The following is a 26,124-nucleotide window of genomic DNA, read 5'->3' as shown; positions in this document are numbered from 1 at the left end:
AACTCATTTAAACGATACTTGACTTAAAATTTTTAAAACAATTTGATCCGAAAAAATTGTTACCTTGCCATGAAAATCGACTGCATATACTGGGGTTGAAAGATTGAAAATGTCAATAAAAATAACAAATAATGTTTGTCAGCCAAAGTCAAGTCAAATTCACAATATCACCGTCGAACCACTATATCAACGAAGTAAGTGTATTTAAAATTGAATTTAAATAACGATTAAACGTATTATACCATTACCAATATAATTAGGAAAGATTTTTCAGTTAAAAAAATTTATGAAACGATTTACTAATGTATGTCATATGTATGTATTATGCGGGGTGGGTGGTAAATTTTTTCAAAGAAAATTAATACACTAAATAGAGGCTGCTTGTACTTTAATCGAATTCACTTCTATATTAAAAAGGCCCTTTTTTTATTAAACAAAAGAAAATAAATATTCAAGAATGAATTTGTTGGCCCCTGAAATTGTAAGTACCTATTTAGCAATTTATAATGTTAAGGTTTTCCGTTCTAATTGAGAAGTGAAACTGTTCCGTCACAGATTGCAGCACAAACAGAAACCAATGTTTTTAAATCTCCTTAAAATTATAGTTTTATTTATTTAGAGAATTTTGGTGTAAGTAAATAATTATAATTATAATACTATATTAATTTAGTATTAATAAAATAATAATGAATGAAATTTAAAGAAATATGTATACCTATACTTATATATTAATTTTTTAAAAACTTTTCACATTATTTAATTTCAAGTTAGAATTAAAGTAATATGGGCACATAGATTTCGGAGGTCGAATGCTTTTAGAAATAATTACCAAATATTTTTTTAATTTTATCTCTTCAATTTATTGCTTTCCTCACATTTAAAACAAAATTAAATTGAAACATACAGTACTTTAGTTAATAAATATTTAATATTTATGCATATACATAATTTTAAAAATTAAAAAAAAAATATTAACATATTAGATCAGAGAGAGAATTTATGCTGTACATGTACCTTGTATATTATGATACCAATTTATTAATGTCAATTACATACATACACACATGCATATATGTAGCTATACTTTGTATATCAACACATAACCTCCCTATTTTTTTTTTTTTATTATCTAATAAGCAGGTTGGTATAGTAATTTCTAGTATGTAATTTTTAACCTTAATTATATACTAGCAAAATACTACAAGTAATTAATTAAAAAGCAAACGCTTTCTTTGTAAAATTAAATAATAAAAATTTTTTTTTGTTTTCAAAATAAAAAAATTAAAAATGCTTTATTTGTATAACACTCATAATACGAGTATACGGTTTTTTTTTTTTGATGCACGGCAACAATAGAAACATATTGCCAATCACACTGTATATACATATATTATTTTTTTTTTTATTTTCACCATATAGAACAAATACATTAAACTATATATGTACATTTTCTGAATGTAGTGGTAAATTATTTTTTTTTTTTTATTGTACCATATATAAAAAATTTTCTTTGGATTCTTTTTAAAAAAAAAAAAATTTCAGCCATTTGCAATGTATGATTTTTCAATTCATATATAAAAAAAAAAAAAACAATATAAGTATATATGTTAGATATCAATGTATATATGCAAGTAATTAAAAATTTATTGAAAAAAGTAATTGAAATGAAAGAAAAAATCATTTTAATTTTTGAAAAAAAATTAAAAATTTTTTTCCATTATTTAAATGTCAAAACAAGAGTTTTTATTTGACATTAAAAGATAAGAAATATAACAAAAATATTAGCAAATATAACAAAAAAAAATTTTGAAGCGCGCGCTGAGAAGCAGCAAGGAAAAAAAAAAGAAAAATAATCAAAAAAAAGAAGGAAAAATAAAAAAAAAGAGAAAAGAAAATTATTTTCTATTTTTTTTTTTTTGTTTTTATTTTTCTTTTTTTGATCAGACCGTCAGTCAGCCACTCATTTTTAATATTATTTTGTTAATTTTAATATTTTTGTTTAGTTATAAACAGATAATTTTACAATAATGACTTCTCTTGACTGACTGTCGACTATTTTAATATTGAATTTTGTTCGCTCGCAATTTTATCTACTAATTTTTAATTCCCCCTTGCGGACAAAATTTTATACATTTTGTAAATTATTTTTTACATATTCAAAAAAAAACTCACCTGATTTAATTATTTGTAATTATTTTCCGTATTCTCTCTATTTTTTTTTTTTGTTGTCTTTTAATTATTAATATTCTTCTCTTTAATCCAATATAAAATATATGATATCCTTTTTTTTAAATAAAAATTAAAATTGCAAGGAGGACAAAAAAAAAAAACTCAACATAACCTAACAAAAAAAATTTTTTTTTTCTTTTTTGCTTTTATTTTTTTTATTAAACTTAATAATTTTTTTTAAAAACGAAAATATGAAATTCTATAAGTAGAAATATTTAAAATTTAATAAACACCAGTAGTACAATTTCACAAACAACATTTTGAATTTTTAAAGCATTTTTTTTTATATTCTTAAGTGCCTCTTTATAATTTTTTTCTTTTTTGTATTGCTATAGTAAAATTTTTCTTCCATATAATTTTTAAATTTTAAAAAATAAAAAATGTTTATAGCACACACACTCTGTGTTTCTTTAAATTTATTTTCTTAGATCTTAAATGATTTTCTTTCGATTTTTTTTCTATTTAAGAAATTTAATATTAAAATAATCATATTTTTAAAAGTATAAAATATTTCAAAAACTTATTTTCTATTTTTCTTTCTTTTTTAAATTTTATTGAAATTTTATTAAAAAAAAAACTTTTTTTTTTCATTAACTTTGGTCGAAAAAGCAAATATGTAGAAAAAAAAAATAATATTATAAGTTGGTATGGTGTGACGTATTGTGATGTCCCACTTTAATATTAAAAAAAAAAAAATAAAAAACAAAAATAATAAAAAATCATAAATAAAAAATAAAAAAAAAAAAATTTTAATATATTTCTTGTCCAAGTTCTTCTACAAACACACACATTTTCGATATACACGTAAATTTTGTACATTCAATTTTTCACATTTAATTTTATTATTTTTCTATAAAATTATTTGCACAAATTATTTATTAAATATTAATTAAATGAATTTAAATAAATTTATAAATTTTTAATAAATTATTCTTCACAAATTACTACATTTTTTTTTTCTTTATAATAGGCCCGGCCTCAAACAAAAGGTTTATTAAAAAAAAACGCCATTATTATATTCATCTCTTTTACATACATAATATTATAAACATACTATCTATTTCATATATTTTTCATTTAAATAATAAAAATGTTGCCATTTCTAAATTATAGAAAGTTTTTTTTTTTTTACAATGTGTTGCCATTTCCTTTTTCAATTATAATTTTTTAATAGTAATGTTTCCGTTTTGTAGAAATTTTCATTTGACATTTTATGTATAAATATGAAATATGAAATTTATTTGATGGGTTGACAATGATTTGTCATTTTAGTTTTAAACAATATTAAATTTTCCGTATATAAATTCATTTATTATTGATTGAATGAAAAATTCCATTTTATTTGAAAAATATTGATACAGTAAAAGAATTTAAACTTTTTAGGTAATTATTTATTATTTTGTAAACCTTTCATTTTCAATTTCCTTTTCTGAAAAACAATTTAACTAACGCATAGTGGGAACACAATATCATAAATATCAAAACAAATTGACTTTTCTAGTTACATAGTTAAATTAGTTCCTATGTAACGTTTACACATTAAGCAAATTTTGACGATTTTATTTGATTGGATTAAAATTTGATGATAATTTGGTGCAATTAAATCAAACCAAATCGAAAAAAATAATATCTTGTCCTATTCTTATCAAACTTTTTTGACAGATATGAAAAACAAAATGGTAAGTAGTCAACAAAGTTTAGTGTTTAAATGCCTCAAAAAAAATATTTATTAATTCAATTTATTACATCATTCAAAAGAAAATAATTCTTATGGGATATTAAATCTAAAGATTATAAAAATGTGTATGAAAAAGAAAAAGCAAAAATTTATTTTAAATAATTTACTTTTGTCTTCTTTTTTTAGAAATAAAACACTCACACTTTGACATATGCATAAATATACATCGGGTCGATATTAGAAAGGAAAACAACTGATAGCAACTTGATCAAATAAAATTTCATGTTTTAACAAAATTTCTTATCCATTATCACGGTTGTCAAATTTAATCGTCAAATTTTCCTTCATATGTAAATGATACATTAAAATGCAGTAGGTGTCAAAATATTCTTAGTATTTGCCAAATTAAATTTGGGTTCTTGAAAATTACTAACACAGAAATCTTAAGTAAACGCTATTCGAATATATAATATGAATTATTAAATTACCAGTGCAAATTATTTTTTGTCAAACTTATATGACACTCTTCCTTAACACAAAAAATTTTATATTATTTAATATGTTTATCGAGCTTACAATTTTCTTATAAATAGTAGCTATACAAGAAGCCTATCAAATACAAGATTATGAGAATCTGTTGTTTGAAGAGACATCTGTATCATTTAGACAAATTACTTATATTATATTTTTCTATTTTAATTTGAAAGTGACATCTATTGTATACAATTTTAAATTTACATATTCACAATAATTTTATAATTTTTTCAGTTGAATTTTAATTTTTTGTTGACAATGACAGTAAAAAAAATTTGATTTTTAAATAAATTTTAATTTAAAAAACAAAAATTTCAAAATTTTTATGTTTCGTAAATACTACAAATTTTTATTTTTATGTTATTAATCTTCCATCAAAACTTTTGTTTGAGTTTTACGCCATTGTGATGGTTGATTATGGAATTTGTTGCATTAATCCTACTAGAAATATAAATGTACATATTTTACATTAATATTAAAATCGATTTCTGCTCAATGGTTTACTCACTTCAACAGAAATATAAATAATAAATATAATTATAAAGTTTATAAGTACGTGTCTGCATAATAACTGCTCTTATTTTGAAATTTTTAAGTCAGTAGCTATGGTCGATAACATTAAGTTTTTAAATTTTTTGGGGGTACCTATATAAGTGTATACGTTTTGAAGCCAAAATCACAAAATCCACAATTTTTCCAATTAATTTATTCTAATCACTAAAATAGAATTCTAGTGCACACAAAATATAATTATAATTTTATAATATAAATTTTCATTAATACAGGTATGAGTATTTTAAAATTGAATACAATAAATACTTGAAATTATTGCTCTATGCTAAAAATATACGATAAGATTAGATTACTCGTATTAAAATTTTGGAAAATGATTGTCGGATGTCTTAATTTTAAGTATGTAATGAACTATACTTAAAAAAACAAAAAACATAGAATAAAAGAAAAAAATATAATGATTATAAAAAGTGACTAATAAATTATAATTAAGTACCTATAACTTGAGTAAGATTTTTATTTAGCATATATTTCTGTACATACATATATGTATATCATAAATATACAAATACATAGTCAAATCGCCTGTTTAGAGCAGAACTATCCTAAGTCCATTTCACTAAAAAAAATTCTACAGAATTTTTAAACAATATCTTATGTCAGTTGCTCGCTAAACGTATAGTCAATAGTGTATATCTCGCAGTGTATACCCTTATCTCGCAGTAGTTCGACCATAAAATCATTATACACGGGTAATAATCCTATGTCAACATAATATTTTATACATACATTGATCAAAAGATTGTCACTTATAATTAATACAAGTGTGTTATATGGTTAAAAGGTATCTTTTGAGAATTTAAATAATCCTACCTTTGACTTAAGATAGTTCTGCTGTAGACAAACGAATTACTAACACAATAATTGTTATCAATTTTATAAACTATATAGTCATATTTAGTACCATTATAAGGATATTAAATTACTATAGGTGAACGTACTTTATAATTACATAGAATATGTATGTAAGTATGTACGCGCCCTTACTTACATATTAAGTTCGACCATGATTTGCAAATTTATAATTTAGAGGAAATGATAAGAAACAATAAAATTTTTCTTCAATTTGTGAAAACATGTTAATAAATTTATTATACTCGTATGGCATATTGTGATATGAATCATTTGAAAAAAAGGTGATTGATTATAGAAGGTATTTTCTATTTTTATTTACAGGTATAGAATAAATGAAATCACAGTAACAATATTTTGATAATAATTTATATATACTCGTATCAATGAAGTCTTGCATATATACCCTTTTTTGCCTGATAAGTTCTAAGAAAAAAAAAATTAAATTAAAGGCACTTATGATAAAAATTTATTTAAAAATCTTACCAAAAACAATAAAATTAAGACGGTATCAGTTTTTATCTTATATATACACTAACTATATATAACAGATATTGTCAGATATTGTTATATATTTAAATTTATTGTCAAAATTCGAGTTGAGATTGCATGCATGTGTAAATAATTATATATAATTGTGTGTTTATATACATAAATTACTTTATCAAACATTTACTATTTCTTTAGAATCCTAAATATACTATCTATAAACGTATATCACATTGTTACCACCAAGTTATTCGCGAATATATCATTTTTATTATTTTCTTTTTTTAATTATTAAAAAAATTAATTAGTATTTTTCATTTTCTTGTAGATATCTAAGAATATAGATAATTTATGTACATTGTATAGATATCTTACAGAATGACTTTTTTTCTTTTCAATTGGTGTTCTGTAATTCGCTTGTAGTTTAGCAATGCTAAATGTTACCATGTTGTTTTGCGCTCCTCTTTGAGTTTTTCAAATAAGTAAGTTTGGAACTTGGATATATAACCAGTAACAAAAATGGACATAAAAGGAGCTACTTATCTTGTGAATATTTTTTCTGAGAATGAAAGAACAATTCGATTTGTCCAGCTGATCCTGTATATCCGGATTTCTATGATGTCGAATTAAAAAAAAATTTTCAAATTATTCTGCCGCTATTAAATGTTTGACATTATTTAAATTTTGCAACATATGGTATTATTTCAACCAATAAAAAAAATATTGAGAGAGAAATAATAGCATGACATACATTTCTCTCAATTTTGTGCCGTCACGTTCCTCTCTTGAACGTCTTTCATTATAACGCGTTACGATCAATTATGTACTTAATTTTGAATAGATAATTTTGAATAATTTTGAGAAAATCATTTTGTTTAACAGCTGATAATTTGAAAGATTATTAATTATTTAATTAATATAATTAATATAATTTTACTTTTTTTACTGAACCAACTTAAACCTTAAAATAAGCAATAAATTGATTCATTTTTTAATTATTAAAATATACGTAAATTATACCCCTTAATTGACAAGGCAATTGAAATCCCACTCGCAGGTATACATTTATATATTTTGTTTACTAGGTATACATACATACTTTTTTTTCGCTTATGTTAATATTCGCTTTATAGATTAACCTATACGAATTACGATACGTATTCGTACATATTACATTAACACACACATAAATCTAGATTTAATACTTAATAGTTTAAGAACTGGTAAAATGTCGTAAAATGATATTTAGTTATCATCTATTATATTTTAAAGACAAAATTCACAAATGCATTATAATTCACATATATCTATTGCTGGTACATATATATATAATTTGAATATACATACATACACACATACATACGAGTATCTATAAATTGTCGTAAATGCTATTTTTTATTTTTTCAAAATTTTTCTTTTAAAAACAAACCATTGCGATCAGTTCAGCTGTCGAGGTCGGTTCGATTTACGTTTAGTTTTGCATTCATTCTTGGTGTTTTTATTTTTTTTAAAAAATTGGTATGAATAAAAGTAAAATATAAAAACAAAAATCAAATGAAATTTAAATTGTTGTTGAATTTTATATTAAAAGAAAAAAAAAATTTAAAAGAAAAGAAGAAAATCAGTCTGTTAAGTAATACAAAATTAAAAGAAAAAAAAATAAGAAAAAGGGAGTAAGAAAAAAATCGTGTTTTTTTTACGCATGCTGTACGAGTGTTTTTTTATTTTATGAATCAGTGATTTATACAACATTTTCATATTTTCTTTTAGTTATTATTAATATTTTTTTATTTTTAATATTAAAAAATATTTTCTTTTATAAAAATTATGGATGTGTGTTATCTAATCGATTTTTTTTTGTTTTTTAGTTCATTTCTTTTAATATTTTAATTTTCTGAATACATTGTAGTGATGTAGTTTTGTGATTTTTAATATCGTAAATTTTATTTTAATTTAGGTACCTACCTACATTAAAATATTTAACGTTTTCTAATAATTAAAAGTAAAATATGTATAACACTCTCTGTTCAAGCTGATTTCCTCTATTCTATTTGGGATAGTGAATTAGATAAATATTTTCAAAAAAATACTGAATAGTATATTGTTGTATACTAGTATTTTTAAGTATTCTGTTCTGGCATTGGAGTTACACTAGTTCTTTATCACTAAACAATTTAATAAATAATAATTTTAAGCTGAATTGTGTAGTATAATAGATTTTTTTTTTGTAGTAAATTCATTATTATTATTCTTGTATTTCGTTAATGCTGTATAACATTAAATTATTACAGTATAACAGTACTTACATTATTTAATTTGAAAGAGTAAGAAGCCTATATTATTATATGTAGTTTCAATAAGGCTTGAAAACAATGTACTTTTATCTACCATAATATATCCCTACCATAATATGCCCTTTAAGTTTGTATATATGTATTTTGAATTAATGATATACAATTTAATATACTAAAGCAAATATTCTTATATGTTATTAGCCGCAAAAACGTCTTTTTAACGCATTCTACTTTAAATTTCAAATAAAATATAAAAAATTTAAAAAAATTAGAATTTTAAAATATTTTCAACTTAAATAGGAAATAAAATTGATTTTGTATATAGAAAATAATTTAAATACGTTATACTTTTTCTAATATTAATTTGTATAACAGAAACTTGATTATTATAATTCTTATGTTCCAATGAATTTATTATTTGTTTTTACAATAATAGTTTAAGTATAAATAAGAAAAGTAAATAATATATTAATTTACATTATGTATATCACTATGTATATATATTCACTTTCATATATTATGGATATAACATCCATAATATTAGATGTGTGCTTAAGAAATTAAAATTTTAAAAAGAATAGTAATGCTTAAGTAATTATGTGAATATTTTTTTTATCGTAAATTTTTAGAAATCATGAAATCTTATTTACTTTGGCTAATGACAATGTAGTATAAATAAATAAAATATAGAGTAAGTTCATATAATCATTATAATTATTCATAAACAGCAAAGGTATAATTTGAGTTAATAAAATATGTATATACAACGTTATAATGTTATACAATTAAAATTACAAGTACATACTTATATGTATGTGGCTAGCGAATTATTTCGTAATATGCAGAATATGAAACCTTGCTGGTGTTAAACACCAAAAGCTTGAGTATAATTTAACCTTGAGGGGTTTTAGTCAATTTTCTTTTTATAGATTTTAATTAATTTGTTTTATTTAAATTATGTGCCATTAAAATATTAATTATTAAAGGTGTCTAAATTAGGAAAATGAAAAAATTAAGGTTGTTCAAAATTCAAATGTTTAATTGTGACTTAATTTAAAAGTCTATTGAAATATTTGCAAGATTCTATTTTAAATTTAAACTCATTAAATTTTGTTTGTCTGAATTGTTGTGAGAGTGGCATTTTTAAAGTGGCAATTCTACGCTGGAATCCTGCAATTTTGTAGCAAAATTTAAGCATGTTTAAAATTTAGGTTTTAATTTCTTGTTACAATTTTAATATACGCACTTATAATTACTACAGTTTAACAGAAGCTTCTCATGTTTTACCAAAATTATCAAAACCAAATTTTTATATTTAAGTAAATTTAATAAATTTTATAATTCCTTACTTTTTATAAATTCTATTTTTTATTCTAATTCAAATGTTTCTCATATTTATTTGATATTTTTGTTAAATATATGCACAATTTTTAATAAAGTAAACAAAAACCAAAAATGCCTATGTTTATACCACGACAATTTACTTAAAAATTAGTTGACAACCAAGGGAAGGGGAATAAATTGCATGTCAACCATTGATACATAAATTGTCTTGCAAACACAGTCAATAAACACGGAAAGAAGAAAAACGTGTTTTTCAAAAGTCAATTACGTAATAAACAGGAAATTTTTATAAAATTCGGGCATAGGTAGGTACTTATCGAGCATATACATACATACATAGATAACCTCAATTTTTTTGTACCCCTTTTCTTTATCATAATTAAACTATAATTTTATTGAGTTCCAAAACGAAAATCAATTAATTTATTGCATACTAAATTAATTTTATACTACTAAATATGTTTGTATGTAACCAATATTAAAATTTCTGTAAAAAAGTGATGTAAAAGTAAACTTTTTAAAATCAGCCAAAAACAACCAACAATCAAAACAAAAAACAAACAGACAAGCAAACACTTTTTGGCTAAATTTAAAGTTTCTCAAGGCCAAATTCAATTTATAAAAAAAAAATGCTTTTTCCAAGGGTTTTGTTTACTTTTTTTTTTATTTTTCGGCATATTATGCTTTGTTTCTGTCTTTTATATACATACTTTAATTTTAACTTTATATTAATTAAATGATAACGAAATTTGTGTATGTACGTATGTATGTATGTAAGCATATTAAATTACAACAATATTTTATTTTATTTAAAAAGCTTTTTTCTTTTGTAACTCCACAATCAACTAAGTGTATACTAAATGCTATTTTACCTATTTCTTAAACTTTAACTTTTGACCTAGTTGAAATTTTTAATATAATTGTATACAAAACTAAAAAAAAAACAGAAAATTTTAGTAAACAAAATTTTTATAATAGTGTATAAAAGTACACTAGTAGCAAAATTTTAGCAAAAATGTCAATGAAATTCGAAATGAAAAAAAAAATAACAAAAATCACAATTTTTTATTTAATCACACATATGAGTATATATATGTATATATGTATGTTCATATGTATGACATTTGGTTAGATTTATAATGACATTGAAAGGCCATTGAACTCATCTCACCTCAAATAAGAACTTGATCTTAGAATTATTTTAAATATAATTTAATATTATTTTACATTTATTTATGTAGACAAGTATGTACCTATATGATACATAATACTAAAACATTATGTACTTATCCGTAATATAAAAAAATATTTGAAATGTTTACTTGAATTTTAGAACATTGTTATATTTTCTTACTAAAGTGTTTACACAATGTAAACTGTTTGTGGAAATACAAAAATTGGTAAATGCCAGACAGTAAAATTTGAGAGAGCAAAGAAATCCATTGTATATTCAGCGATATTCTGGAATAAATTAAAGTGACTTGTTGTAGGTTTGCTTAGATTTTTACCCAACATTTATTGCTAAATGAAAACTTACATATTAATATCCATTGTGTCATAATTTATAGTGTTATGTAGAAAGCAAATTTCGGGAGCATTAAATTTTTAATGGAAAGTAGCGCCACTCAAAAAAAGGTGGTTCTATTGTGTAATTATGAAAATTGTCTTTTGTATATCACTATATATTATATTATATACACAATAATAATTTATGTATTGCTGAATATATTACATTTTATGTAAAACCCAGAATTTTAGAAAAATGTACATAGCACCTTTCACTTCTTAAATTTTTTATTTCTAAATTATAATTAGCACTGATATAAAAAAATTTTATTTAAATATGTAATTCAAAAATTTTTAATAATAATTTTTCTCGTTCATCTAATCTAGTATGTGAACTGTCAAAATCTTATAAAATTTGATAATTATTTTCCTGGTTTTTTAACAGTTTTTCAATATAACATGTAGGGTGTGCATGCAGTGAATATGTACCGGTTCAATTAAATGACTACACACATAATTTGAATGCTTCAATTGATTGACGTTAGTATCGAACAGCATATTAATTTATTATTACTTTCGTAAACTTAAGAATTAATCAAAATTTTAATTGAAAAATTTGTTTTAATTGAAAAATCATGCGAAAATTTTTTAAATTTCTTTTAATTTTTCTCTATTTACTTACAATAATAAATACAAAAATTTCACATGATCAACACTCATATACATATACATACATATGTATGTATACCCATAGTTATACTGAAAAATTTAATTCAACTTCCTTGATAGTAAACAGACCATAACTCTTGTGTACCGTATTTATTTTGGGTAGGTTATGTACATTGAATGTAAGCAAGTAAATCTTTTATACAATTTGTATATCTTTGTAATACGAGTATTGCAAAAATTGGATGATAAAAATTTAGCTTACATTTTTCCTTCATCTCTTATATAAATTGGATATAAAAGTAGGTACATATGTGTTAGTATATAAAAATTTACAATTGCACATTATACCTTACCTTTATAGCCATTTCGTGTAGACTTTTATTGTGTTAATTTCCTTGATTACTTTATAAAATAGTGAAGTTTTCAGTAAAATTACAAAATATTTTTTCTGATTTATTCATGATTTTTTTTTTTTTTGTATTTTCATTATTTTATATAACGGTTATTTTCTGTTTGTATATTGTATATTTAAAATTTTATTTATTTTCTTGTTTTCTTTGTTTATGATTTCGTAAGATGTTCCAAGAATAAAAGGTGATTATAGAGAGTTTATCGCGGTTAATTACATAAACTTTTAAATGTATGTATGTACGTGTGTACAATGATTATATAATTTGATAATGGATCAGTTTTTGTTGTGTAGGTACGTATGTATGCTTACGTTGGTGATTGTTATTATTTGACGATGACGATGTGGTGATTGTATCGTATATCGCGTTATTTTGCATATATTATGCATTTATTATTAAAAAGACGTCATTGTAAAGGAAGTGTTGCGTGGTGCTAATTAAACTGTTATAATTGGTTCAAAATACGTTATATTTCTGTTTAGTTTGAACGTTTAGTCTGTTTGACATTAAAATTACAGAAATACATACTGTAGCATTACATTTCAGTATTCAACTTATAACTACCAATTGCTGAATTTTGTAGTGATTCAGTATTTTTTATAGTTTTAAAGTCATGGAATACTTTCTTATACGATGTCGATTTCTGAAAATATTTCGTATTAAATATTATACATAAGATGCCCGTTTTAATTAATTATTTTAATTTGAATTATTTACCTTGACTTTAAAATCTCTGTATAATAACTGTACAAATGTTTCTAGTTGCTGAATTATATACTAAAATTTTGAAGTACGAAATATATTTTTGTATAACTAATGGAAATCTGTAGTAATTGTGAAAAGAGTTACCTATGATATTTTCATAAGAAATTGCAATTATTGTAGAAGTGGTGATTCACTTTAAAATTATTGGTGTTGTTGTAATAACGGAATTATGAAAGTGAAAGTTATTAGGTATAAAAAAAAAAAAAAGAAAAATTCAAATCAAACCAAAGCTTATTTTTCACATACTTAGTTTATTTTTGATAAATTAACACGTTTTTCTTGAATCGTATGTACATGCTATACTTTATATATAAATACATTATAATATAATTTAATTTATATAATGTATATATTATACATTGTATAGATAGGTATGAAGGTAGTTAGCAAATATAATACATATTTAATAAAAATATAAAAATGGGACAGTGAACAGGTGGATGAATTGCTTTGCAAGTAAATTTAAGAAATACATACACATAAATGTATATGCATGTGAAAATTTATGTTGATTGATGATCAATTTAAAAAAAAAAAATAGAAGTAAAATTTTGAATTCCTTTAATTTAATTGTGATTTAGAGTGATTTGGAATTCAATTTTTTGTTATATTCCTTGGTCTTTACAAAAATTTTACAACTTAAAAAATTCTTGCAATATTTTTTGGTAGCTTAAGTGTAAATTAAAAATTCGTCATTCTCTTAATTCAGCATATAAATTGTATAATTGCTGAATTGTATAACAATATAGTTTACTACAATTTTGAAGCTAACAATACTCTGTACTTATTAAATTTGCTGTATATATGTACTTGGTTCATAGCACTTATTACAATAGTTGGTTATACATATATAATTTCCATTTTGTCATATTTAAACGTATACGTACGTATATTATGTATACCCAAAAATGACAATAAACTGTCATTATATTAACTATACAACTATATGTAGAACTACGTTGTGAGTTATATCCCATTTGTTTCACTTTTATTGGCAATATCCCATTACTTTTCTTATTGCTAAATCGTATGTATGTAAAAAAGTTAAAACACGTTTTATCTACATAGGTACCTAAAGTAATATTAAAGAAAAACTAATTCTTGTGAAATTTTCCAAAAAAAAAAAATTAAACAATGACAATGCATGTTTTATAACAAATAGTGTTTTTCTTTTTCAATTTTCTTATTTTCAACCATTTATTAATTTCATTGACTATTTTTAATAACTATATTGACTTGAGTTGACTAATATACGTACAGTATATGTACATGACACGCTTTGTATTTTATTGCAATTTATACCATAAAATTTGATATTTAATTAAATTTTTTTTTTTTTAAAACAATTAAGTATAAATAGAAACATATGCGCGTTTATTAGATTTGTTCAATGTTATATTTGCGATAATAAAATTCAATATACTCCAAATAGGTGCTGCATAATATATAATTATATACGAGTAGTATACTGAGATATTTGTACATAATATATGCAATATTAAATATATAATTGGAAAATTAATTTTAAATTGAATTTACTATTTTTAATATACTGAATACTTATTTTACTGGACTAGATTATTGGAGAGTACAGTAAAATTTTAAAAATTATAATTAAAAAATTTTTGAAATATTCAATTATGTTTGTTTATACAATTGAATGTTACATAATTATATCTGTTATATATAATTTAATAATTATATCTGTTATATATAATTAAGTGGTATTGTTGTGCTTAAAATCATTGTTAGTAAATTCATTTTTTAACTGAAAGCCAACCAAAGAGCATTACGATTATGGCAGAAAAATTTAAATTTTTTAAAATTCTTTTAGCATTTTTAAAGATCACAATAGCTCTAAAAATACAGTGAAGATTTCTCTATCATGGCTATGTTTTATCGCAATCTGAAACTTCAATTTGCTGTTTCATTATATTTTAATAATTTTTTTAAAATATAAAGTCATCCTTCGTTTCATGAATTAGAAATAATTTTAATGAGTAAGGAATTAGAATAATTTTTTCTTGAGTTTTAAGATTTTGTATGACAATCCTATTTCTAGTCGGGAAATTGGCTGCGTAATCAATCTTCTTTTCTAAAATTCACTTCTAAATTAAATTAGCAAACTTTCTACTTCATACCAGCTTTTCAATTGATAATTATTTTAAAAGAATCTTATAAACAATATTTTAATTTAAATATCTTAAACATGACCATATAGATTAATATTAATGTAAACTGGAAATTATTAACTTTTTTTTATTAATAAACAAAAAATACTAATAAAAAATTCAATATAATTTTATAATTATTCATTCATCATCATTCATCAATTTATTTTCAATTTTTTCCAATTTAAAATACATATTTATTTTTGTATGTTTAATAAAGAAGCATTTTCATTAAAATTAATTAAAAAAACATTTTGCATTTATAAAAATTAAAAACAATTGAAATTGAAAACTGAAAATAATTGATATTGAAGAATTCTTGTATAATACGTAAAATATATATATTGTACTTCATTCATTTTATTAATTAATAAATGAAATATTTAAAAATTAAATGAAAAAAACTTGTGTTTTCAATAATATAAATATGGCAATGAATTGAAAATTAGAGTTTCTAATATAATATTAATTAACATAAACTGTGCTATAATTATAAATATGTGATATCATCAAATTAAATTTCATTAATTTCCTCCAAAATGAATTGAATAAATTTTCCAAATACATGCAGTTAACTCGTAATTAAATGAAGAATAAATTTCAGAAACCGGTTCTAATATGAAGAATATTACTATAACAATCGTATAACATAAATTTTTAGGGAGTAAAATTGAAATTTTAATATTTCTTATAAATTTTAATTTCTTGTGCAATATGTCAACTCTATTTCCTTCAAATAATACGTGATAGAATTTGTTTATTTTTTTTTAAAATTTGCAAAAATTTTAATGAAACAATAAAATATGGCTCAAAATTTTGTTAGCCCTTTGATCTTATATAGAATAGCTGTTATAACTTTATAAATAATATTGTTAAAATTTAGTGTATACGCAATTATGTGCATATTTTCAGTGTTACCAAATTGAATTTTTAAAACGAAGAGAGAGTAGGATTAAAAAACTTGACATATACAGTAATTTTATAGTCATTTACAGTTTAATTTGTAACAGACCTGGAGCATAATTTAATAAAAATAATCGAGAATTAAAAATATTCTATTTGACTACTTTCCATATACAAATTTTGCTCCGTTATACCGTTATGTTAATAAACTATAAAAAATATAAATAAGTAGATAGTATTGTTATATAATTTGAAACAAAATATAAATATAAAAATAAATAAATTTTTTTTATATATTATGCAATTGCTTGAATTTTTTTTATTATTAATTCATTTTATATTTAAATTATTATTTTATGTATATTAGTAAGTACTTATAATACGAAAGTCTATTAGAATATGCGCAATCTTTTTCTCTTTGACACTATTTTGACTATTTTGATAGCTGCACATGTATACAATAAAAACAATTAATATTCTAGGGCAAATTAGTTTATCAGTCTTTTTATTAAGCAAAAGAAAAAAAAATATTTATAGTTTTGATAACAAAAAGATTTTTATTGCATACATATATAAGTATAATAAAAGCAAAATACAAGCAAGTGTAATAAACTTGGTACTTTATGATAATTACTGCAATAAGACTTAAAATTTTAGAATTTGCTTATTAGAATTAGAATATCTTTGCCCTAAAACTCGACATTAATAAACAATTCGGTTTTTGAATTGTGTAGCAAAACAGTATAACTGCATTTTTGAACTCTTTTTAGGGTATTTTTGATATTTTATATTTTAAGAATAATATTTCACTATTTATTCAGCGAATTTTATATATAAATGTGCTAAACTTATAATAGTCATAATGTATAACCCAAAAATAATTGAATTTATCGATTACTCTAGTAATCAGTTACTCGCTTTTGTAGTTATTTTAAATATGTACAATATAATAATTACTGTTTACATGGAATTTACATATCAATCAAGTACATTGAGTTCAAGATCAAGTACAAATTAATTTTTTTAAAAAAATTCTAATAATTCTTCTATTATACATAAATAAGAATTATATAGAATTGCTTTCAATTACAATATAGAAAAGAAAAAATTAGTAAAAATTCTTATTGTTATTAAAGTAAATATTTGATTAAAAAATTTTTTTTAATTATATTTGAGATATCGTTAATTTATTCTGTAAATATTCAATAAAGAATTACATAAATTTAGGTATAAATATAAAACGGAATTATTTACATTTAAAAATTAATATTTAAATTATAATTTTAATGGTTATAGTTATAAAATGATAGAACAACCGTTTAAATTGCTTAAAGAAGATTTCAATGTCAAAATGTTTTCATATTGAATCAATTAAAGATATTAAAAAAATTCGGGAATTTAATTAATTTTATAATATTAATGTAGAACGTAGTTATTAATAAATATTAGTGTAATATCCGTATAATAGATATTAATTTCATATAACAACAAACTGTTTATATTTTAAAAATAAAAATTTTTGAGTTAATTAGATTGCAAACCTTGGCTTCAAAATTGCAATAATATTGTATCGCTACACGATTCAGCAATTACAACTTATAAGCTGAATTGTGTATTAATACCGTATCAATGTAATTTTTGAATTTTTTGAATTATATAATATTATATGCATTTTGATATAATATTATATAATTCAAAAATTATATAAAATAAATAAGATCCGAGGGCAATATTTGAAAAATATTAAGTGAATTAATATTCTGAATTTAATATTAAAATTGAAAGTGTAATGTATAGTCCTTATTACTTATTAATTATATATTGATTATTTTTCAATTTAGACTGACATCGGTACTTCATTCAATTTAGACTGACATTTAATACGTTCCAGCAATTGGCATTTATAAACTGAATTCTGCATTAATAAAATATTATTATTACATTTCCTATTATATAATAATATTAAAATTACATTTCTTCTTGTATTTTACTTGCAGATACTCAGCGCACAATGTTTCAGATTTGTTTGTATTAATAATATATATAAAAAAAATAAATATTATTTAATTTATAATATTATTTGTTTAGAAATTTTTTAATATCAAAAATATAAAATAATTAATTTAAAAAATAATAAAATATAAGATAAAAATAAATTAAATCTGAAATATTTGACCAAATACAATGGATAATAAAACATTGAATAAAATACAAGGACGTCAAGAATGTCCTGATCTTCCCTATACAACTGATTACTTAACTGGTATGATAAGCATTAAAAAAAATTTATTTTTTAAATATTTATTAATATTTAAATTCTTTTGTAATTTTAGATCTTAACATTTATACAACTTTATCAATTGTTTTAGCAATTATTGTATTTTTTATAAATATTGCTATATTTTGTGCATCAGTTACACAATCATTAAAACGTGTACGAAAATTATATTTAGGATCAACAATATTTTTATTATCATTATATCCAATTATATCATTTGCTGCTTTAATAACAATTTTAATACCAAGATCATTTTTAATATGTCATACAATAATGCATTTATTATTTACATTTGGTGCATTCATTTATTATAGACTTTGTATTTTATATGTAAATGGTTTAGAAAATTTTTTAAAAGAAGCTGATGCTGAAATTTTAAATGTACGTACACCACCATGTTGCTGTTGCTGTTTATGCATACATTCAATAGCATTAACAAAAAATCGAATGAATATATTATTTTATATGATAACACAATTACCATGTATACAATTTGTTATAATGTTAATATTAAATTTTATTTATGTTTATGAAGAGGTAAGCTTATTTTTATAATATTAAATTGTATTTAATATATTAATATTCAATATTTTTTTAATAGTCTATTTATAAAGTATGTAATTGGTATTTTGCACCATTTATGTTTACATCAATTTTAACTGGAGTTTGGGGTCTTAATATTGTGACAAGAATGGTTGATTCTCATGTAAAAAATTTAAATATGAAAGTAAGATTTATTGAAATTTTTTTTTTAATAATTTAATAAAAAATATTTTGATTTTCTTTTGTTTTTTTTACAGAAAAAATTTTTTGCTCTACAATTTATTTTAATATTTTGTAAATTACAATTTATTATATTAAATTCTAGTCTCGATGGAGTTTATCTTGGTTCTCAAGGTTATCCTATAACTGATACGGTATATAAACAGGGTATGTATTAAAAATTATATAAAAGAAAATTTTCAAATGATTTAATTTTCATTAATTTCTTTTATTTTTAGCTATCATTAATATTCTAATAACTTTGGAAATGATTCTATTATCATTGTTGGCTAAACAAGCATATAAGGAACCGACACATTTATAATTTTTAATTAATTATTTAATTATAATTGTAGAAAAAATGAACTTGTGATATATTTTAAGAGATAGACAAGTACATCATGCATACGTACATACTCACATATTATTAATAACATTAAATAAATTTCAATTAGGATAAGTTTTATCAACTTGCATGCATTTTAAGAAATTCATTAAATTACATACTTACATCAATCACATTAAAAATAAGATTTTTCTTTTTTTTTTCAGTCATTTTACTTAAATATTTGTATGAATTATATTTAAGAGTACAAACCATACTTAAATAATTTTATCAACTTGTATGTATTTTAAGGAATTATCATTATAGAGATAATTTTAAATTAAAATAAAAATGAAATTATGGAGAATGTAGTTTAATTCAAAATACAAGAACCTTACGCTTTATTATTCAATAAACTAAAGAAAATCTTCTAAAATAAGTTAAGGACTTGTTATTTATTAAATTCCAAAAACAGACTATCCAATTTCATATTGGCCTTGTGTCTTCAGAAAAATTACAATTATTGTTATTTTTTTTTAGTTATTTGGGCGAACTTAATCAACATTTAATCATTCTTGAAACATTTAATCTTTCGCGTAGAATTGATGTTTTGCGGAATTAATTTTATAATACATATTGATAAAACGAATTGATATTGAAAAATCCAATAATTAAAATCAGAATTCGTTTTCAAAACTGATCAAAGCATATCATATTCTAATTATACCTACTTTCTTGAAACCTACAAAAGTTGATCAAATTCTAAAAATGTTAAATGTACCTAATTACAATAATATACTAGCAATATTTAAATTTCTCATATAATTATTATTAAAATTTTTGTTTTATTTTATAAAAAGTTTTTGAATTTTTTAAATTTCATTATCACTATCATCCTCACGTTTAGCAGCTTGTCCGGCTTCAACTGCCATATCGTACCATGGAACTGGACTTATCTTATGCATTCCGTTTGTTTCTTTACCTACTAAACTCAATTCTAAACGAAAATCTTTGTCTTTAAGTTCATCATGAACTGAATAAATTCTACAAGGTAAATCAAAGACATTATTTGGTTCTATTATAAATTATATAAAAATATGAACATACATTTTTCCAGCGTTTTTGATCAATTCTTCGGTTGTCATATCTTTTATGTTCAATTTTTCGATTTCTGTTTTTGCTTGTTGTTTTGCCTTTCCGCTAGCACATCCATAATATCCCTAGTCAAAAATTAATATTATTTATGTTGTTTTCATAATTGCATAGAATATCTTACAAATGAGGAGCCAGAAGGTTCAATCTTATATAGCTGTGGACCAACATCTTCATCCCAAGAAGATAATATTATAGATACACCAAATGGTCTTACAGCACTGTACAAAGTGTATGCATGAATATAGGCAGATAATCTTTCATTTAAGGTTTTCAATGGAATTGTTCTTTCAAACTGAGTTCTATAATTTTGAGCCTCGTTCCTAGCAACTTGCACAATATAACGGCCATCAGCTAGTAAACCAGCTAAAACAAGTCCTATATTTTTATCGATTGTGTATATACGAGCTCCCGCACTCTCTTCATATAGAGAACTTGTAACAATCTTTTCGACGGCTAAAACTACTCCATCTTTACCACGCAGTCCAATCACAGTTCCGCTCTTTTCAACAGCTTTCGACGCATAATCAACTTGAAACACTCTTCCATCTGGTGAAAATTGGGAGGCTGATAAATCATACTGAAAATTAATAATTTTCTTAATTTTTTGCTCAATTTTATTGTAAGTAACTTATTTACCCCAGTACCAATTGAACTCATTATATTAATTTAATAATTGGAAAATAACAATATAAAATGCTGACAAAGATGACACCGCTTTTCCTTGTTTCTTCTAAATGTATTAAGCTAGGGTTATGTTATTTTTTATAACTGTCAGTAATTGTCAACTAAAGAAATTTCACTAAATTGACAGCAAAACAATAATCAGAGCTGCCATTTGTCAACGAAATTGTTTACAAATGTCATAATTGATATACTCTAGTACTTTATTCTATTTAATTTTTCATTTTGAATTACAAAACCATTTATTTAAATTATCTCAACATACGTTACCTTTTCTTCTACAGTTCAATGCATTTCCTTGTCTTGTTTAAAGCTTTCGGAAAAAGCTGAATGTAAATGTTTATGTAGAAAATAAACAAATTTGACAGTTTTGAGTTTTGACAAGTTTTCGATCCTTTCAATGAATTAAAAGAACACAGAATTTGATAAGAGAATGGAAAGAGTTACGATTTCCCAAAAACTTTTCTCGTTTTATTTTTAATATGCCAAGATTTTAACACAAAGTGTATTTTGAAAGTTATCGAAGTTGTAAAGGAAAAAAATCTTAGTATGTAATATTGAATTTAATGCATTTTGAAATATGTGGATGGCAAAGTTCTGCATATCTGTAGTTGGTACGCTTACATTTGTGCTCTCATAATTACATCAAATACTGGTAATTTCTATTGAAGTATGCTGGTAAGATTTTTTTTGATAACTGATGTCAAAGTCATATTGATATGAAAAATTAGAATTGTCATATATCTTAAAAATGGGAGGCTTCATAAATAATTTTTCAAAAAACTGAGAATTATTAAACTAATTTAAAAAAAAAAAACAAATAATTTTAAGAAATACGAAGTCGCAGAAAATTAAATAAAGTTTCCACTAAACTGTTTATTAAAATAAAATTAAATAAGAGAAGCTTAGTAAAGCATAAAAGGTCAAAGATTCAGCGCAGGAAGTGAGTAGAAATTTAGGTATTTTAAGAAAAAATAAATACTTAAAAGGATTTAATAAAAATTCCTGGAATTATAATTTGTATACATACTTACATACATATTTTTGTGTATTATTATGTCATCCAGGTTTTAAGATTAGCTAAGAATGGCATTATGTATCTTGTTTTTATAATAAATTTATATGATTCACGTTAAAGAGGTTTACATTTTTGATTTGGTGAACTCATAATTGTGTCTTCTTAAGATAAAACTTTAAAACTGTTTATACAATTTCAAATTAAAAAGCTTTTTTTTTAAATAATCTAGAATTTAAGTTATAAAACAAGATGCCACGGCATAGTGGCCTAACTGACTTTGATAATGTAAATCGAATAAGAGCCAACAACATCTACAGTTGCAATAATAGTGGCGGCTGTTCATATCCAGATGAAGTCATAATGAGTTCCGGTGTTTCTTTTAGCGTTCGGGTAATATGATTCATTATGCTATTAAGTGTGAGGGTGAAATTGATTTTGATTTCTTTTTAGTATATTGGATGTGTAGAAGTTAAAACTTCGATGAAAACTTTGGATTTTGGAACAAGGTCTCAAGTTGCAAGGTATATGTGTATATTAATTTATTGTTGTGTCATATTGCAATTATGTTGTAATAAAAATATTTTAGAGAATGTATTAATCGAGTCTGTGAAACAGCTGGCCTTAAAACTCAAAAGAAAAGACGTCTTGATAAGGATATATTGCAGTATATATCGGAGCATCCGTGTATGGAAAATGCAGGAACAAATGTTATAATAAATGTTTCAAGTAGGGCTTTAAATTTGGTAAACAGTGAATCTGGTGAAATGGTTGCAAATCATGATATGCCCAAAATATCCTTTGCTTCCGGTGGAGACTCTGATACTGCAGACTTTTTAGCCTATGTTGCAAAAAATGATGATGGTTGGAGAGCATGCTATGTTCTAGAATGTGGCGGTGATCAAACACAAGACTTAATATTGACCATTGGGAAAGCATTTATGTTAAGATTCAATGCTATTAATAAATTGCAGTAAGTTTGGTATTTCAAAGAACTATTGAAGAACTATTGAATCGATATTTCGTAATATTTTTTTTTGTTTAGTCCTTGCGTTGATAATTTTAACATTGAAAAAGATAATGAAAAAGATTATTACAACGATCTTCCTGGAAAATTACCACCGGAACTGTGTGATAATGATTTACCTCAGCAAATGGCAACAAAATTAAATATAAAAAAGCCAAGAGAGAGACTCAGCAGTAATTTAATTGATTTGAATAGCCCTCCCCCAGATTTTGAGATGAAAAAGTGTGATTTAAATTTGGATGCCAATAGTAACACTGCAAATAATCAACAGCAGACCAGAATTAGAGATGTTTTTGATATACGTAAATATTTCAATAAACAATATACAAATATTTTAAGATTCATTTTTATTATTCAATTTTAGAACCATTTTTATTGTCAGCGGAAGCACAAAAAGCTCAACTTCTAACAGAATCATGGTTCCATTTTGCAATTGGTCGTCCAGAAGCTGAATCTCTTTTAAAAAATGATGGTGATTTTCTTGTACGAGAGTCTCAGGGTAAACCAGGGCAATATGTATTAACAGGACTCGAAGGAAACAATCCTAAACATTTACTTTTGATTGATCCAGATGGAGTTGTACAAACAAAGGATCGTGTTTTTGATAGTATTAGCCATCTAATAAACTATCATTGGACGAATTCATTACCTATTATATCAGAAAAAACTGAATTGGTCTTAAGAAATCCTGTGATTCGAACTTCAATAAAAACACAACAGCAGCAACAATCTATTATTGTTTCACACCAGGAGCAGTTGAAATGAAAATTAAAGAAAAAGGAAATTTGTCGATACAGGTATTAGCAATGAGAATAATATTGAGATTTCAAACAGATTGTGTAAAATTGTTAAAAAAAAAAATCAGTGAAACTTAACATACCTAATTCTAAAAAGAAAAACAAAGAGGAATACTAAATAAAACTTAATAATACTTATAAATTTTAAGTAACTAGGTTTGAATTTAGAGTTTTCAAAAATTAAAAAAACTTAAAACTTATAAAATTTAAAGAAAAATTAAATGCACAGGTTTGCAAACAAATTGAGAAAATAAAACAAAAAAAAAATAAATAAATTTATGTAGAAGCACACAGGGATCATGACAGACTATTATATTTGGTAGAAAGCTTTTTTAATTTCTTTGAAAATGTAAAAGTGAGTAGGTTCAAAAAAAAAAAAAAAAACTATGAAATCGAAACATGTATACTTCGAAATTTTTTAGAAAAAATTTTAATGTTCATGATTATCTTTTTTTTTTTTTTAGAGAAACATTTTTTGTTGTAATGTGTTCACTCTATCTTATGGTATTTTTACTTTTTTATTTTCAATTTCCTAATCTTTTTAACTCAAACTTTTCTAAAATTAATCGTTAAGGTATTTTTTTTATAATGAAATATGTATATTAATATAAATTTTGTAAGATTTTTTACAATTTTCTAAATTTAAATAATTTTTGAAATGCATTTATTTTCATATTTCACTATTTTTCTAAAAGTATTATTCTCTTCTTAGCTCTCTAATATACATAATATCATTAAATTTGTATAGTATTATTCCTAAAGTGGCCAGAATAATTTAATTGTGACATCGTTATCATATTATATAAATTATAAATTGTAAGACATTTAAAGCATTTAAGAAAAAAAAAAATTCCATTTTTTATCAACCGTTTTCGTAATACTATACAAAATACGAATATATAAAAGTATACTATTATATAAATATTATATAATTTCATTAAACATATTAATTAAATCTTACAAAATTTTATAATTATTATTTTCTTATAATCCTTTATTAACAGTGTATTTTTATATATTTTTGCTATAATATGCACTGAAAATAATATTATTTTTTTTTAAACTTTTTGTACGTACATATATTTGTAAAAAATGAAAAAAATAATTTAAATGTTTCAGTGATAATTAGATAATAAGGAATTAAACAAAAAAAAAAAATTATTTTAAAACAAAAAGCAATTTTATTGTGTTTTTATTTTTGAAGAAGAACAAGAACAAAGAAAGAACAATTTTTTTTTGTAATATTAAAGAAATTTATTAATGGAATTGTATATGAAATTTGTAATTTGATACTTCGAATGAAATTTTCTATAATTATAAAAATGAAAAAAAAAAATTTGTTTTATTATAAAGCATTTTTTTTTTGAGAGATTATTTATGTAGTAATTAATTCACTTATTTAAAATTAAAAGAAAATTATAACTTATATATACATAATAATATTTTTTCATACATTAAAATATATTATTTGCTAACTATTTAGTAATTAAACAAAATAAAAGGAATAAATTAATATAATATTATAAAATAAAATTTAAGTAAGATGTAAACTTCCATGAACAATATTTATCTAAATATATTATATAATTATAATATATTCTTAAATTCATTGCAAATTATTATAAATAGATATATTTTTCTTATAGAGCAATTTACATATAATATAA

General features: G+C 22.3%; 4 protein-coding genes across 6 annotated transcripts in view; 2 read left to right on the top strand and 2 right to left on the bottom strand.

Moving 5' to 3' along the window:
• The window catches only part of LOC129617433 (putative mediator of RNA polymerase II transcription subunit 26), a 36,932-nt gene extending 34,394 nt beyond the window's left edge, over positions 1 to 2,538 (bottom strand). For both annotated transcript variants that reach the window (XM_055532664.1, XM_055532668.1), the window contains exon 1: positions 2,173 to 2,538. The gene's annotated coding sequence lies outside the window, so the exon portion shown is untranslated. The remainder of the gene's footprint in view (positions 1 to 2,172) is intronic.
• Positions 2,539 to 18,682: 16,144 nt separating this feature from the next.
• On the top strand, positions 18,683 to 20,078 carry LOC129616986 (organic solute transporter alpha-like protein). Its single transcript, XM_055532453.1, has 5 exons — positions 18,683 to 18,689; positions 18,751 to 19,232; positions 19,297 to 19,422; positions 19,496 to 19,625; positions 19,697 to 20,078. Exons 1-5 carry the CDS (start codon positions 18,683 to 18,685, stop codon positions 19,780 to 19,782), a joined length of 831 nt encoding a protein of 276 aa, XP_055388428.1. The 3' UTR covers positions 19,783 to 20,078.
• A 511-nt stretch (positions 20,079 to 20,589) lies between these two features.
• Positions 20,590 to 21,712, bottom strand: LOC129618426 (proteasome subunit alpha type-3). Its single transcript, XM_055533161.1, has 4 exons — positions 21,574 to 21,712; positions 21,059 to 21,514; positions 20,890 to 21,002; positions 20,590 to 20,826 (listed from the first exon to the last, which is right to left on the bottom strand). The coding sequence occupies exons 1-4, from the start codon at positions 21,592 to 21,594 to the stop codon at positions 20,655 to 20,657; spliced, it is 762 nt and encodes a 253-aa protein (XP_055389136.1). The 5' UTR covers positions 21,595 to 21,712; the 3' UTR covers positions 20,590 to 20,654.
• A 651-nt stretch (positions 21,713 to 22,363) lies between these two features.
• On the top strand, positions 22,364 to 25,357 carry LOC129618158 (SHC-transforming protein 3). 2 transcript variants are annotated; one of them, XM_055532998.1, is made up of 6 exons: positions 22,364 to 22,577; positions 22,866 to 23,026; positions 23,087 to 23,157; positions 23,223 to 23,606; positions 23,679 to 23,962; positions 24,025 to 25,357. In XM_055532998.1, the coding sequence occupies exons 2-6, from the start codon at positions 22,886 to 22,888 to the stop codon at positions 24,423 to 24,425; spliced, it is 1,281 nt and encodes a 426-aa protein (XP_055388973.1). In that variant the 5' UTR covers positions 22,364 to 22,577; positions 22,866 to 22,885; the 3' UTR covers positions 24,426 to 25,357. The 2 variants fall into 2 exon arrangements, with proteins under 2 accessions (XP_055388973.1, XP_055388967.1); XM_055532992.1 differs by having other exon boundaries at positions 22,364 to 22,561; positions 24,025 to 25,356.
• The last annotated feature ends 767 nt before the right edge of the window (positions 25,358 to 26,124 follow it).

Source organism: Condylostylus longicornis, unplaced genomic scaffold (assembly GCF_029603195.1).
Source record: "Condylostylus longicornis isolate FDR11 unplaced genomic scaffold, ASM2960319v2 ptg000006l, whole genome shotgun sequence".
In the NCBI taxonomy this organism is placed as follows: domain Eukaryota; kingdom Metazoa; phylum Arthropoda; class Insecta; order Diptera; family Dolichopodidae; genus Condylostylus; species Condylostylus longicornis.
This window is presented reverse-complemented; position numbering and strand designations above follow the sequence as displayed.

Excerpts from the sequence above, each read along its gene's own strand:
- LOC129616986 (XM_055532453.1), top strand. Across the intron at positions 19,423-19,495 it reads TAAAAAATTTAAATATGAAA|AAAAAATTTTTTGCTCTACA; the intron begins GTAAGATTTATT and ends TTTTTTTTACAG. Across the intron at positions 19,626-19,696 it reads TGATACGGTATATAAACAGG|CTATCATTAATATTCTAATA; the intron begins GTATGTATTAAA and ends TTTTATTTTTAG.
- LOC129618426 (XM_055533161.1), bottom strand. The coding sequence starts at position 21,594 with ATGAGTTCAATTGGTACTGGG. Across the intron at positions 21,003-21,058 it reads AACCTTCTGGCTCCTCATTT|GGATATTATGGATGTGCTAG; the intron begins GTAAGATATTCT and ends ATTTTTGACTAG. Across the intron at positions 20,827-20,889 it reads ATCAAAAACGCTGGAAAAAT|AATTTATTCAGTTCATGATG; the intron begins GTATGTTCATAT and ends TTTACCTTGTAG.
- LOC129618158 (XM_055532998.1), top strand. The coding sequence starts at position 22,886 with ATGCCACGGCATAGTGGCCTAACTGACTTTGATAATGTAAATCGAATA. Across the intron at positions 23,027-23,086 it reads GTGTTTCTTTTAGCGTTCGG|TATATTGGATGTGTAGAAGT; the intron begins GTAATATGATTC and ends ATTTCTTTTTAG. Across the intron at positions 23,607-23,678 it reads AATGCTATTAATAAATTGCA|TCCTTGCGTTGATAATTTTA; the intron begins GTAAGTTTGGTA and ends TTTTTTGTTTAG.